A 15752-nucleotide genomic window follows, 5' to 3' on the forward strand; every position below is an offset into this window, starting at 1 on the left:
TTCTTTACATAAACAAAAGTTTTGGAGAAGAGAAGGAATGAAGTTTGTTGTTTGGTTTCTTGGGATTTTAGAGCTATAGCTTGGAGCCACAGATTGGCAAATGTTAAATCTGGATGCTTGTTGGTAATAAGATAAGGGAATTTCTGGGCCCAGGTGCACTGTTCAAAGAGCTATAGGTACTTTTCTTCATTTGTATGTTTATTTGTTGGCTGGTTGTTTGAGTTGAGGAGGGGAAAAGAGAGAACGATGAGGAAGTTAAACATAAATGCTAGGGGGTTTTCTTTTTCTTTTTCTTTTTCCTTTTCTTAAATGGCAAAAGGAGATATCCCTGGAGATAGGTATCAGCTGGTTATGCAAACAGGAATTTAAGAGTAAAAGTATACTTAAAAATTTAGAACATCTCTTACTAAAACTGGGAAAAAATGCTGCCATTGGGGTTGGGAAGATGGAAATGCGGGGCTTGCTCATGGGCTAGGCATCCATGTAGGTGTGGACCTCACAATGCTAAACTGTCATCACATGGAAAGACTTCAGATTAAAGGCAGGCGTTCTGTCTTCCTATTTGCTAAGGTGCCTTTATGTGATAGCAAGGCCTAAGCAAACATTCAGGCTCTGTTGGCACTTTTTCTATTCCTAAGCTTTAAAAAAAAAAAAAAAACTCTCCTAGTGTGGAGTCATCTCATTTGTAGTCATGTGTTCTCAGCATCATCACGGAGGTTGCTCAGTTAATTGGGAGCTAACATATGATGTCAGAAAACAGCCTTTTCAGAAAGGTATATATTGAGGGTATATTTGAGGAGAATTTCTACTGAAAGTAACAAGCAGGGCAGCTTAAAAGAGGTACCTGCTTTCTAATAATTGCCTTGGGTGGAAACAGAAAGGCTCCTTACAGGAAATTTTTAATTCATTTAAGACTTAATTTTACTTTTTTTTTTGAAAAGCAACAACCAAAAAAATTATTTCTGGAAGAGGCTGCTGAGAAGATCTCCCTCCTTTGGCCAGAAGAGCAGAGAAGACTATAAATCAAGGAAAAGGTGAAGTAATAAATTAGGAGGAAAGCTTAGGTATTCCAAGTATATAAAGACTATTTATTTTTCCTGTGTCTATATTTTCTCTTTTTGTGGAGGAGAGGAAATTCTAAAAATATCTGATAGATGTTTTGCCATTAACACCAGAAAAGTGTGTGGGGGAAAAAGAACGGGTGGGGGGGGTATAGAAAGGGGTTGATTTTGTTTAATTAGTAGAAAAAGCAACATAAATCAAAGCAGTCTATTGAGGCCAGTCTTTAATTTGTTCTGAGAGTATAATGAATTTCTTTACAGTGTAAGTGATTTAATATTTTCAATCTGATTTTTGTTTCAACCTTTTATTGGGGGAGGGTTGACTTTTTAAAGCCTGGGTAGCTTGAAACTTGGCTAAGTACCTTCGGGTTTTTTATTGTGGAAACAAATATTATCATTTTAATGTTAAACAACTTGCAAGTATTAAATGGCCCGTTTGTGATTTACTTTTTTACAGATTTCCCCTGCAGATCTAACGATTGCATTAAGGCTTCTGCGTCTTTTTGGAAAGAATTTATTATAAACCAGAAAGTGTTAGCGGTTCAAAGATTAACATTTCTGAGTGCTGATACTTTGTCTTTTCATGCCATGCAAACAGGTCTAACATTTAGAAATCCTTAAACTTTCAAGGGAAGTTGTGGAAATTCCCAGATTTTTTTTAAGTAGGAGGAAGCCAAGTTTTTTTTTTAAATAAGTGTGAAGTTTAAAGTAATCAAATGGGGAAGATAGGAGTTTCTGAGAAGGGCTGACACCCTTCCAGACTAAGCAGCGAAACGTTAGTTGAAGCTAGTTAGCTAACAGTTAACGACGGGAAAAGGGAGTCGAGATGAGCGAGGGTCGGTGAGAGGGCGCTGTTTCACCCAACCTTGGTATGAAATCTGCGGAACATCAGCCAGAAAGCCAGGCTTGATAAAGGTCAGGCTCCCTTAATCATCTCACATCTCTTAATCACACTAGCCTTCTACAGAGTATTGAAACCTTGCAGGCGGATTGTCTGTCTAGAAGACAAACATCGCTTGAATGCTTCCCAACCACCCGCGTTCATTTCAGAAAGATAAAGGAGCCCGCTGGGCGGGCGTTCACATCCGCTGCAAGCCCTCCCTAGACGACACTGCCCAGTAATTCGGAGCAGCCTTTCTTCCCCGCCCAACAGTTTGGGAAGAACCCCTGCTTTCCCTTCGCTTCTCCGAAGCAGAGAGATAGATCCGCGGTATATGCAGGCTGAAGCGACACGGCTAGAGTCATCCCAGAATATGTAACAGGGGAATTGGGGGCCGGGTGGGGCGGGCGACAGAGAAGGTTGTCGGGGAAAAGGGTGGGTTAGACTCCTGTCGGTGGGCAAAAGGGCCGCGTGCGCTCCCCAGGAGTGTGGCTCCCCCTTAGCAATTCACAAGGGGGTCTCCATCCTGTGCGCGGGTTTTCTTGGACGAGTTCCAGATGTCCTCAGCTGTTCTGAGACAGCAAGAAATGCCATCTCGATCTAAAGTCTGAAACCGTTTTTACTCTTCTAAGCTAAGGATTCCCCCCTCCCCCAGCCGACGCTCCCCGCTCATCCTGTCCCAGGAAGGGGCTAGGGAGGAGGGTTCCCATCACGCTCCCCGAGCTCCCAGGAGGGCTTAGGGCTCCTAAAAGGCACTGGCCAGTGGCCCACGACCTCCCCGCCGAAGATGCCGGGCGCCCGGCTCTCCGCCCCGGCTCCTCGGCCTCCTCCTTGCCAACCGCCCCCGGCGGCCTGGGCGCCCGCGCGTCCCGCGGGACTGGGCTGCAGCGGCGCGCCGGGGGTCGCGGCTCCCGGGCCGGTCCGCACGCCCTCTGGGACTCGGCTCGCAGATCCGCCGCGCGGTCCGGGACCGGAGGGGCCCGGCGGGAACTCGCGGATCCGCCCACGCCCCCGGCCGGGGGATAGCGCGGCGGGGCCGCCGCTCCGGGGTGGGGCTCGGCGGCGCTCCGGGCAGCGCCGGGGGCGGCGGGGCGGGGTGGGGGGGTGGGGGCGGCTCCCCGCCGCTCGCCGGACGTTCCCAGCTCGGGGCTCCCCTCCGCTGGCTGCGGCCGCGCGGGGCCCGCTCGGGCCGCCCGTCGCCGCCCCCGCCCCCCGCGCGCCCGCGCCCTCACTCGCCCCGCGCGCGTTCCTAGGGCGCCACCTCTTTGCGACTCGCTCACTTCTCCGGCAGGTTTGCCTGCGAGCGTGTGAACATTCCTCTGCTCGACTTTCCACTCGCCTCCAACCTGCGCCGCCCGGCCGGCATGCCTCCCCGGCCGTGAAGCGGGGCCGCCGCCGCCCCTCCGCGCCGCTCTTAACCCGCCCTCGCTGCCACCTGGCCCTCCTGATCGACGACACACGCACTTGAAACTTGTTCTCAGGGTGTGTGGAATCAACTTTCCGGAAGCAACCAGCCCACCAGAGGAGGCAGACAGACAGCTTAGGTATATATATGTGGGTCTCGCTGCAAGTGGCTCGGAAACAAGACGGCCTAGTCCGCAAAGAGGCTGACTTCAGAGGGAGACACTTTCTTCTTTTTTTAGGAGGAGGTTAGCCCTGCTCCCCGAACCCAGGAGAACTGCCGGCCAGATTGATCATATATTGCTATGCGAGACGTGTAAACACGCTGCTTATCACTGGTGCCTGTATAAAGCCATTTCATTTAGGTTATTATTTCAGAGGAAGCACCTCTGATTCTTTTTTCTTCTCTTCTTCTCCTTTTCGGTCCCTTTTTGCTTGTGGGTTGGAAAAAAAAAAGCACAGTCGGAGTAGTTGGTTCCTAAATAAGTAAGTGCTCAGCGGCTGCAGACAAAGTTTTTTCTTCTTCTTCTTTGCAACTTGGGAGATGCCCTTGAAGCTGAAGGGGCTATTTGAGAGCCGGCTGGAGGGGGAGGCAGGGCAGTGCGGGGAGATGGAGATGCGGCACTGACGCTTTGGGCCCCTTTCCTTTCCGTCGCAGGTCCCCAGAGCTAGAGGATACGATGCTGTGGAGGCTGGTTCAGCAGTGGAGCGTCACGGTGTTCCTGCTGAGCTACTCGGTGCCCTCCTGCGGGCGCTCGGTGGAGGAGCTCGGCCGCCGACTGTAAGTACCCGGTCCTCCCCCAGGGCGCCGGGTGAGGGATCGGGAGGCCAGTGGGAGAGGCCACCAGGCTGGGGCGCTGCCGAGGGCTCGCCGCTGTCACTGATGCGCCTCGCCCGGCTTAGCAAGCGGAGAGATCCGCTACCTGCCCGGGGCTGAGCCCGGGTCCTCGACCCCGGCGGGAGAACTGGTTGAACGTCAAGGGAAGACAAGCACATTGTATGTGTTTCCAAGCGAGGGAGCATTTTCCAGAGTCTCTTCTAGGCAAAGATCCTCTGCCTCTAGGGAAAGAAAAAGGTTACTTTCAGGACCTGGGAAGATTTTGAAACCGTGAGGATTCCAAGGGGCTTAGATCTAACGCAGAGGGAGCTGAGGGATCCCTGCGTCAGACGCCTGGGTGCACTTGCATACATGCATACTGAATGTGGGTGGCAGATTCTGTGTGAAAAGCAAAAACTTTGCGTCTAATTTTATTATGAATGACATAATTTTAAACATATAAAATGGACCACATTACATAATGTAGGCGTATTATATAATGAAGTAGTAGCAACGTTGCCATGGCACAGCTCCAACGTTGGTATTGATACAGTTCAAGAACGTCTGATTTCAAAGTGAGTATTAGGTGTGGAACCTTTTTTCCGCTTGGAATGATTGCTAGCAGTTCTTGAATCTGGAGTCAAGTATTTGCATTGTAGACTGAAAACTTGTATCTTGGCATTTCCATTTTGGTGATTCTTTAAGGATAATTTTGACTTTAAAAATAATCATACATCAGAGCACTTCGGAGAAATAACACCATGCTGTAAGACTGAAAAGTTGTAAGAGTGGTGGTGTAACACTGACTTAAGAATCTGTTGGACCTAGCAGTTTATTGCATATGTGTAATCCCGTCCTTGGGTGATCTTGAAGCTGCAGTGCCTGTGTTCAGGATGGGAAAATCATAAAGTTTGGGTACTGAGAGAAGTTTGCCTCTGGAGAAGGAAGCAAGGAGAACTTTTACACTAACAGTAAAAACAGCAGTATCTAATATTTACAATCAAGTTCCTGGTGTTTCCCTGTAAATTTCCGAGGGTGTACAAAGAGGCAATTTCTTATATGGGCCTTTGGTCTATTATTATTAAAGCAGAAAATCCTTAAGTGAAATTACTTTAGACATGTCTGAACCTTGGCACCAATATGAAAATCTGTTATGAATCTCCTAAGGCAAATTGTGTAGAACATTGTACTGAAGATAAAGGTGCACTGTATTCTTCAAATCAACATTTTGCTGATGTATTTCTGGAGATTGTCTTCAGATTTTTCCGTTCATTTTGAGACTTGTATTTAATTCAATTATGTAAAATCTATATGTAGATATAGATGAAGTCTAAATTTTTTAAAGCACACCTTAATACTGCATTTATGTGGCCAAGAAATACTGTCTTGGAACAGAGCCAATTTTTTTCTTCAGAGTTACTTAGAAATGTCTGTTTTCTCTTTTGAGAAACTGTAAATGGACCATGATTAAATCTACAGTTATGACATTAGAATAGTGCTAAGTTAGTCCTAAAGGCTATTTTTAACTCTTTCTTTGTGGCACCTTGCAAAATACACATCAGAAACCATTTAGCGGCCAGAGACTCTGTTATAGTTTTGTTTGTGGGTGAAATATAATATTGCAGTTAAACACTCACACTCAGCAGATGGTTATAAAACTACCACAAAACATTCTTATAGCTAATGGCTAATAGATCATTACATTACAGCCATGGTTTTTCAGAGAGGCTGAAATCATCAGTAGATAAAGATGTTTCATCAAATTATTACAGCCAGCTGGAGTTTAAAAAAACAAGTCATTATTTTTGCATTATTGCCAAATAACAGTAAATGCTATGTGCTAGACAGAATATTTGTCTACTATTACAATAAATCAACCTAGTTTCTTGAAAGAAATTTTAACATATAATCAAATCATATGACTCTCCAATTACTTTTCACACCAAATATGAGGGAAACTGCTTTAGATGTTTTTTCTGACTAGGGGCTAACTTTTAAGGGAGAGGAAACTGTTACAACAAGAACACTCCCCAGGCCACGCAAAGGAGACAATACAGGTTGTAAATCTCCTGACTTGCTAATCCAAAAGACTTTAACAAATGAGGCTAGAGCTTGAGTAAAAGTTGGAAGCCTACGGACGTTCTTGTCCAGATGAACACGGCTGTTGGCAGGTGGCAATCTTTGTGCTTTAAGTTAGAGAAAGAACCCCAGCAGATTCGGAAACCTAAACCATCACTGACTGATTTGCTCGGGAGCCAGACTGGGTCTATTCCACTTAATGAAAAGCATAACTTTTAGCTGAGTCATTTGGGTTGGAAAGGACTTCTGGTGAGTCATCTTAACTATAACACCCTAACCCTGACTCTTCCATGTACCACAGAACTTTTCTTAAACCCAGACTCCTTCCTTGGGAGGCTAGCATCAGCGCGAGCGCGGGCTGCCTCTTCCTGTCCCGAAAAAGGAATTCCCATCACTCCGGCTATTCCCTGTGTTCCTTGAGAGCTCCTTAGAAATTTAATCTTCTTCCCTGAAAACTCCCTTGAGAGTGATTTTTTTTAAGGCAGAAGAGCTGTATTTTGACCGAATTTAGAGTTATCTGTGTTAAGCATCTCCTCCATATTTTTGCATTTTTTTTACAATAATCCAAGGAGACCATGAACATAGTGTACTTGTTTTTCCAGGTTGGGTCTGTCATAAATGCCATGTGGACCATTGTGCTATGTAATGTTTGCAGGCATATAAAGTCATGGACTATCATTGAGGCCATATTTGCAATTTAAATACTTCAGAATTATCTTACTGAAAGGCTCCCTAATTAGAATTTATTGCCCACTGCCTGTGTATCTCTCATTTGTACATGCTAGTCATTTATCCTTATCTCAGCTAATGTCTTATTTTGAAAATAGATAGAACGCTCTGTGGACCTTCTTTCTTGTTGACAATAAAGATACTATCATATTCCTGATCCTCTAATGCAGTTGCTCAATCAGAAATTAATTCTTCACAATATTTTACGTGCAGAAGTCTTCAAAGTAGTAAGTAAATTATGTAACGGCATTTCAGATTTAGCATTTAAGAAAACTTATGTTTTTGGGGGAAGGGTACAGCTCAAGTGGTAGAACACATGCTTAGCATGCACAAGGTCCTGGGTTCAATCCCCAGTACCTCCTGTAAAAATAAATAAACCTAATTACCTACCCCCATCAAAAAAAATACAAAAAGAAAACTTATGTTTCCAAATATATTAATAATTACCCCCTAAAGGCACCATCTCATGAGAGATGTACTGCCCTAAACTGGACACAGTGTGCCGGAGTGTAGGCTTTTTAATAAAACAGAAGGATGGAATGATCACTCCATTTCCCATGAGAACTATCCCGGGAAATTGCCGTGCTTGAGTTAGGAAGGCTCTGTGACTCACAATTGACAGGCTCGCCAAGATGACAGGCACATACGCCAGTCAGAGGGGACATGAGCAATGGTGGCTTGATTGGAACAGACCAGCTATTAAAAGTTTTGGCTTCAAGTTAAGCTAGAATGGGCTGTATTATACATCTGTAGAGCAACACAGATGCGTGGATATCTGCCAGGGATTGAGAAAACAGAAAAAGCTCCAAATCATACAAAGGATCACTGCTTAAGAACTTCTTTTTTAATGTGACATATTTTGCTAGGAGATTATTAAACTGCACTACTTATGAAATATGCACATATACCCATCCTGTTCTTTTAAAATGTTATTAGCTGATATAATATATTGTAGCAAAGCCTCAAATTTGTACCTTACTAAAAGTTCCCAGGATACTAACTATGGCCACAAATTAAGTGAATACTAATCTTGTCACATGTGGCACCTTCAAAAAGGAAGAGAGACTCCTTCATGCCTCATTTAAACCAGGCTCCTGTTAAATTCCTTTCCCTTAAGTCATGTCTTTCTTGAACCAGCTACATGGCTTAAAGTCAATGCACACACTGAGATGCTGAAAGGAAGCTGGTAGTCAGGCCATAAGGTTCAGAGAAAGAATGCTGGTGTTTTCGTGTCTTACCCTTTTTTGACTCACAATATAACTAGACCATCTCTCATTCCCCCGGTGCTAATCCAATCTCTGCGAATCCTGGTTCTTGATTTTGGTGATCAAAATGTACTTCTTGGGGCAATGAGCTTGGTCTTCAAGGAAACCAGGCAGTTGCTGTCCATTTGCCCATTGCCATGGTTCGCACCGCGGGCTCTTTACTCCCTGCCCTTCCCTTCTTGTTTTCTCAACATACAATTCAGCTTCAGCAAGAAAAAGTTGAGGAAGTTGAAAAACAATCTTGGTTTTTAGAATCAGAAGCCTTTGTTTTTGGAGCCCTTTGTTTTGGAGTTAAAGAAGTTGTATTAATGAAGGTAAGAAGAGGCCAGATAAACCCATCACGGTGTCAGGGAAGTGAGACTCCGTGACATGTAGCTCTGGGAAGTACCTTCAGATTCTTTTGAAAATGAGCCACTTGGAGGGTTATTTCAGGGGTAGAAATTGGATTTAGGTGAAGCATAGTTGAAGCAGGCATAATATGACTAATGAATGTATGTAATCCTTAAATGTGGTTAATAAGGACACACAGAATAATAAAAGCATACACGAATGGACATTTAAGCAAGAGTCAGGGTGTCATCTAAAAGGATTGGCAGAGAATTCATTTATTCTTTTTCACTACATTTTCATTAGAGTGTTGTTGTTTAAATAGAAAAATAAGTTCATATTTGTTCCTAGAGATATTTTTAAGCCAAAGAATAAGGAGAAAAGTGAATTTCTCAATTCAGAACCAGGGATAATAAATACCTTCTGAAATTTTAAATTTAAAAAGAAAGATGCACAGATAAAGTACAATGATCTCACTTAATTTAAACACCCAAAGAAAGCCATTTTAAAGAGACCACCCACCACTTTATAGAAAAATATTCATGCTCTGACAGTTAGCCTTCAAATGCAGGTTCTCAGTAGCCCATAGTCTAATATCAATCATGTTCAAGTTCAGTCTGTTAGTCAGCTGGTTTCCTAGACGGGCACAACTGTTCACTTCATCCTTCAGTCTTTGTTTGCTTTTACTCAAGCTTGCTGTTCTTTGATATTCAGTAGTATTATTACTGAGGGTGGGGGGTTGGAGGGGCGCAGTACGTCTTTGTACACACGGGCTCCTGCATAGGCATGCTTGGGGCGAGCCCTCAGGTAAAATCAGCCACCTTTTTATTTCCAGACTATGACTTCTGGATTTATTTCCCCAGCACAACTCTGAAAAACACAAGAAGAAGCCCAGGGGTTCCTGTCCATTTCTTTGAATAACTGAATCATAATATTTTAAATCGAGAACAGAGCATAGAAATCACTGAATCTGATCCTTTCCTTTTAAACAGATGAGGTCCTTGAGGCCCAAGAATGTCCATTTTCTCACCAAGGTGGCAGACCCAGAGAGAGGCAGAACTGGGACTCAAGGCTGGAGCCTCCTAACGGCCGGCTCTTCCCTTCCCGCTCTCCCCTTCCCTGCTCAGCCAGCCTGCTGCCCCTTCCCCTTGTGCCCTGTACTGGCCCAAATAGACAACTAAAGGGCTTTCCTCAAGTCTTTGTGGTCTCTACCAGCTACTAAAATGTCATTGTTTCCTTCTTCTGCTCTTTTTCCCTTAAAGCAAAAGAGCGGTGTCTGAACACCAGCTCCTCCATGACAAGGGGAAATCCATCCAAGATTTACGGCGACGGTTCTTCCTTCACCACCTGATCGCAGAAATCCACACAGCTGAAATCAGAGCTACCTCGGAGGTTTCCCCCAACTCCAAGCCTGCTCCCAACACGAAGAACCACCCCGTCCGATTTGGGTCTGACGATGAGGGCAGATACCTAACTCAGGAAACCAACAAGGTGGAGACGTACAAAGAGCAGCCACTGAAGACGCCCGGCAAGAAGAAGAAAGGCAAGCCTGGAAAACGCAAGGAGCAGGAGAAGAAGAAGCGGAGAACTCGCTCGGCCTGGCTGACCTCGGGCGTGGCTGGGAGCGGGCTGGAGGGGGACCACGTGTCTGACATCTCCGGGACATCGCTGGAGCTCGATTCACGGTAACCGGCTTCCAGGGCCCGTAGGTGAGGATACCCTCTTTCGTGTCCTCAGATGGGGTGTGTAGCCTCCATTCCGCCCTGGTTGGGACAAACGTAGCATTTCTTCTCTTTCTGTCTCTCTATCAGTCACTGCATCATTTACAAGCTTACAAAACCAAGATGGCTCAGAATATTGCCTGCCTTAAAGCAGGGTGCTCCTAACTCCTTAACACACAGAGGTTAATCACCCGCTTCCTTCTCCACCATTACACCCCAACACTGATCCTTTAATACCTACTAAATCATTTTAAATTTCACTCAAGCTTTAGGAGCTAGTGACCACTTCATCATTTGTAAGAGAAGTATATTTATTCCCCAACTCTCACATCATGTTAAACTTTACTATTCTTTTTTCTTTTCTTTTTCTTTTTTTTTTTCACCTCAAGGGAGAACACAGAAGACTTTGCTACGATCTACAAACACTACAGGAAAATATCTTTACCAAAAACAATTCTGAGCCAGTCACATTTTTTATTTAATTAAATTTATTGAATTCAATTTTACATTTATTTTCATTTAAATAAATTAAAATGGTTAAGCACATGCTTTCCATTTATTTAATTAAATTGAACTCTGGTTTCTACCAGTTCAAGAAACAAAATCATGATTTCTAAAAAATGTTAAGTATAGATTTGGGAAGGATATAAGTTTTTCTCACGTATGTATCTGTCCACTGGCAAGTTGAAATACTTTTTCTAGGGTATTGTAGGGGGAACAATAAAACCACATCCATGTGGCTTGTTTATCCTTACCTCACGGATGCTCACATTCACAGACTTTGGGGCTATATACCTCAAGTTCAAGTCCTGGGACTAAACTTATTAAAATTCACAATCTTGAGCAAGTTACTTGATCTTTCTAAGACTGACTTTCCTTTCCTGTGAAATGAAGATATTGCTTATACCAACCTCATTGGGTTGAGTGAAGATTAAATGATATTACACAGGTTAAATGCCTGTCATAGCGAAGACACTCAGTAAATTGCAACCTATTATCATTTTGGTGCTTTTAGATCCCATTCTGGTTGTACCATCCATCCATCCATCCATCTCTCAGTTTAGGTATGTGTATTTCTGTGAAGCAAAAAAAGGGGCAAACATTAATCTCACTTTATAACACAGAAAACCAAGACCTCCCACAGTTAAAGGAGCTGAGCAGACCCGGGACCTGGGGTAGGTAGTCCTCAGAACTGGGTTTCTTTCGCTTCTTGACACTCAGGCCAGCACTATGTCAGTGCCGCTCTGCACACGTGCATTTCCACTGGTAGGATCTTTTTTGTTTCTTACTTTTCAGTGCAGCACTTCTGTGGGCGTTTGAGAGAAAGAGGAAAACAACACAAGAATGCATCACACGCAGCTAATGAGCTCATTATTAATCCTTCCTCTGACTGGTAGAGAGAGAATTACAGCATGGTGTTTCAAAGGGGATTTTGATCCCATTTATCATCACCACATCTCTCTTTGAATTTAGTTGACAAAACCCGTCAGGAGATAGCATATAAACTGATAATTATATTGGCTAGGTGGTACAGCTTCAGTATTCAGTGGGCACTAGAGAAATCTTTAGCACAGTGAATGGCTCATTGTCTGAATACCTAAAGGATCTGTAAGGGGTAATCTTGGCTGAATGCACATATTCAGCACATTTTAAAATACAATCCTAATTGTACATAGTTATAACTAATGCAAGGGCTTTACTTCATTACCAAAGCCTGTTTTTATCAACTTTATGTATGTAGTATATATATCATGTGTAAGTTATAAAAACAGAAGTAGAAATATGTTTTAATGAATTCGTTTCATTTAAAATTTGAAGTGCTCTTCAGTATCTGGAGAATTGGAAGCCAGCACTCATCAATTCTTACCCCAGAGCCATCTCTAAGTTAAAGTAGATTGAGTGAAACTGAGGCAGTGCCCTCATCAGATCCAGACCTAGGACTGAGAGCAGCGGAGAATTCTGCTTCAGCTTGCTCGTCCCTGGTTCTAAGGGACGTTCATGGAAAGCACTGTTTGTTTGGCAGCCAGATGTTGGCATTTCCCCAGTACAGCCCAACCAGAGGTGCAGGGAGGAGTGGGGAAATTCAAGAGTGTATTGATGAGAATACATGGAGCATGCCAATTTCGTAAGCCAAATAGGACCTTTTCAGAATAACTCTTCTGAAGTTGTATACACAACCAGCCTCTTATTAATGTCCTCCGTTTGGTCTCTGTGCATCATGATCCGACGACCTGAGAGGTCTGATGATGCGGCAAGCACGAACTTTATGGTAATACAGGTAGTATTTCTTAAAAGACACTGTTGTGCTGATACTAACTGGCTCCTCTCACATGAACCCTTCAGGGGGAAATACGTGGCTTTACATTTTTTGGAAATTAACATTTTGGAATTTTTGGTGTTGCAAATGGGATGTCCAGATACAGGAGGACTCACTTAATTGAGACGATATATTTTTGCCTTGGTAAACACTGACTTAGAAATAATATAAAAGCTTTTCTGTACTCAAAAGAGCCCAGACTCTGAAGCATTGTCCTACTCACATGGATGATAAACATACGCATTTGTTTTGGGTCATGGTGTATGTTTTACCTGGCTGTTCCACTACATGCCTCTGTTAAAGGGAAACCAGAAGGAAGAGTAACAAGCAAACTGGCTGGGTAGGGCGACATATAATTAAAAGACCTCTTCCTGGGTCCTTTAATTTATTTCCTCTCCTACTGAGGAAATAACTGTTCAAAAGACTCTGCATCCCCTCCTTGCTTGTGTCTTTCATAGACTCGATTCATTAAATACCATTTCATACAAAAACATCTTAAAATCGGTACAGCACACAAATTACTGAGTTTGACATTTACCTCTTGGGCTGTATTCAAAACATCCATCCATATCCGCTCATCATTTAACATTTTAATCTTAAACTTTTTTTTTTCCTTCGCAACTAGGAACTATTTTATCATCCGAACCATAACTATCGGTCAGTTCCTTAAGACATGAAAACACCCTGAATGCCCAACTTACTTTTCACTCTTCAAGCTGCATATCAAATCCTTGAATGGTCGAGGGTTTGCTTTTGGTAGGTCTCACGGCCATGTAAAACTTTGCCCCTAACTCTGGCTGTTAATGCAATGACACAGCCAGTCAGACTCCATTCTGTAGCTGTTTCCTGGACACCGGTGTGTATTCCCTGAAAGAGGCCACACAGAGGGACGAGAACAGGAGAAAGAAAACATCTCCACCCTTAAATCCTGTCATTACAGTGCCTAGAAGACAAGGTGTCAATCCCCAGCGGTAACTTACTCTGGATAATAAACATGGTGATGTGGAATGTTGCTATTTTGTACTTTTTAATTAATTGATTCTTATTCTTCAATTTAAAATAGGCTTTCCCAATTTCGAATGCAAGATCCATTCAAAATTGTATCTTACTTTCGGCTTCAAAAGCTAAAATCTAATAATAGCTTCACTCATTCGTGTTGAAGGGTGGCTCAGGAAGGGCAGATGTCCTCCAAATCATCAACCCAACATACTTTGTTTAGTTACACATCTTCCCAACATTTACTCCAAGCCACACACTCTACCTTCACAACAACCCATTGTCTTAGTGAGACATTGGCCAAACGAGAACCTGAAAAAAGCAACTTCTGCATCACCTGCGTAGGGCATGACTGGGGATAAACTTCTAAGCAAGGTGCCTTTAATGATGGATTGCACAGCCTTATTTCTGAATTCTCAGATTTGTGTGTCCCTTCTCATCCCAAACTTGCCAACTAGCAGCTTTGGAAAATTCTCCAAGGGTCTCATTTTTCTGACATAGAATAATCAGAAATGTGGGCCTTTTTTTTTTTTTTTTTTTTTTGCTGCACTACATTGACTGTTTGATGGATTAAAGACTCTGCCTTTAGCCAAGCTCTAGAGAGACGGGTGGATCCCACCGGCACCTCCTGTAGGAGATATTTACAAGAAGTGCCCTGAATCTCTTTCCACTGTGACTCTATGTTCCTTAATTTATAATCCTTTATTTTACGTCTCTTCCTTTGTAAGGAGAATTAACCTGTTTTCTCCTCTTCTTTCCCTTCCTTCTTTTGCAGGAGGCATTGAAATTTACAGCAGAGACCTTCAGAGGACGTATTGCAGGATTCTGTAATAGTGAACATATGGAAAGTATTAGAAATATTTATTGTCTGTAAATACTGTAAATGCATTGGAATAAAACTGTCTCCCCCATTGCTCTATGAAACTGCACATTGGTCATTGTGAATATTTTTTTTTTGCCAAGGCTAATCCAATTATTATTATCACATTTACCATAATTTATTTTGTCAACTGATGTATTTATTTTGTAAATGTATCTTGGTGCTGCTGAATTTCTATATTTTTTGTAACATAATGCACTTTAGATATACATATCAAGTATGTTGATAAATGACACAATAAAGTGTCTCTATTTTGTGGTTGATTTTAATGAATGCCTAAATATAATTACCCAAACTGATTTTCCTCTGTGCATGTAAAAATAGCAGTATTTTAAATTTGTAAAGAATGTCTAATAAAATATAATCTAAATTACATCATGATTCAGAAGGTGAATTATATACATATATACATCTATCCTTTAAGATTTCTAGCAGAAGGAACATGATGTAATTTTTTAACTGTATTCGAATATGGTCTTAAGTTTAATATGTTTATATTGGTACAAATTCCAAAATGTTCATACTAGCTTTCAGTTTCAAAACCACTTAAAATGTATTTTGTCCGATCTTTAAGTTCAGTTTGGTAGAATGGCTGAAATATCTAGACACCGTTTTATGAAGTACATCCAATTTGAAGCGAAGAGTGGAGAGGGCAGAAAAAAAGCAGAGAGAAATCAGGTGGAGAAATTTAAAGAAACTTAGTCTAGAGAGTCGGCCAGAGCTTGAAAAATCGGGAGAGAGGCAGATCAGGAACTTTTAAGGCCAGGGGTGATTTGAAGCAATGTAAAGTTTCATTTGAGAGGGTCTGCCCTTACATACTAGGCAGAAAAGAGCTACTGGAGCATTCTTCCTGTTAACATTTCCTGCCAGAGAAGGGAGAGAGACTCGGGCTTGGGAGATGCACGGTGACTCAAAACACCTTCACTGGTGGAGACCGCTTTCCCGTGACATCCGAGTTGCAGGTTAGTTGCAGACGGCATGGGTGTGATGCCACGTGCAACCCTCTCCCCATTTTATGTATCATCCTAGTTTCCTACTTCTACGTTAAGATGAAAACACAAACGTCTCCCTTCTCCAGAATCTTCTTCTTTGCAGCTTAGAACTCACCAGTAAAAACCCAACACAACAAAACAAAAAGCCTATGAATCAAGCAAGCACATATTTAGGAAGTATTTTGTTTGTGCTCAGTATAGTGTTAGGTATCTGTTAGATATTTGGGGCAGGCACAGGAAGCCAAATGCTGAATCCAAGACTCTCTCGTTACGGCAGGTAAATTATG

General features: G+C 42.8%; 1 protein-coding gene across 6 annotated transcripts; it reads left to right on the forward strand.

Annotated features, from left to right (window-relative positions):
• The first annotated feature begins 739 nt into the window (after positions 1–739).
• On the forward strand, positions 740–14846 carry PTHLH (parathyroid hormone like hormone). 6 transcript variants are annotated; one of them, XM_072954419.1, is made up of 7 exons: positions 740–840; positions 942–1034; positions 3233–3485; positions 3585–3707; positions 4001–4123; positions 9822–10244; positions 14369–14846. In XM_072954419.1, the coding sequence occupies exons 5-7, from the start codon at positions 4023–4025 to the stop codon at positions 14376–14378; spliced, it is 534 nt and encodes a 177-aa protein (XP_072810520.1). In that variant the 5' UTR covers positions 740–840; positions 942–1034; positions 3233–3485; positions 3585–3707; positions 4001–4022; the 3' UTR covers positions 14379–14846. The 6 variants fall into 6 exon arrangements, with proteins under 6 accessions (XP_072810520.1, XP_072810522.1, XP_072810519.1 ...); XM_072954421.1 differs by lacking the exon at positions 740–840 and having other exon boundaries at positions 854–1034; positions 9822–10268; XM_072954418.1 differs by lacking the exon at positions 740–840 and having other exon boundaries at positions 854–1034.
• Positions 14847–15752: the final 906 nt, after the last annotated feature.

Source organism: Vicugna pacos, chromosome 34, assembly GCF_048564905.1.
Source record: "Vicugna pacos chromosome 34, VicPac4, whole genome shotgun sequence".
Classification (NCBI taxonomy): Eukaryota; Metazoa; Chordata; class Mammalia; order Artiodactyla; family Camelidae; genus Vicugna; species Vicugna pacos.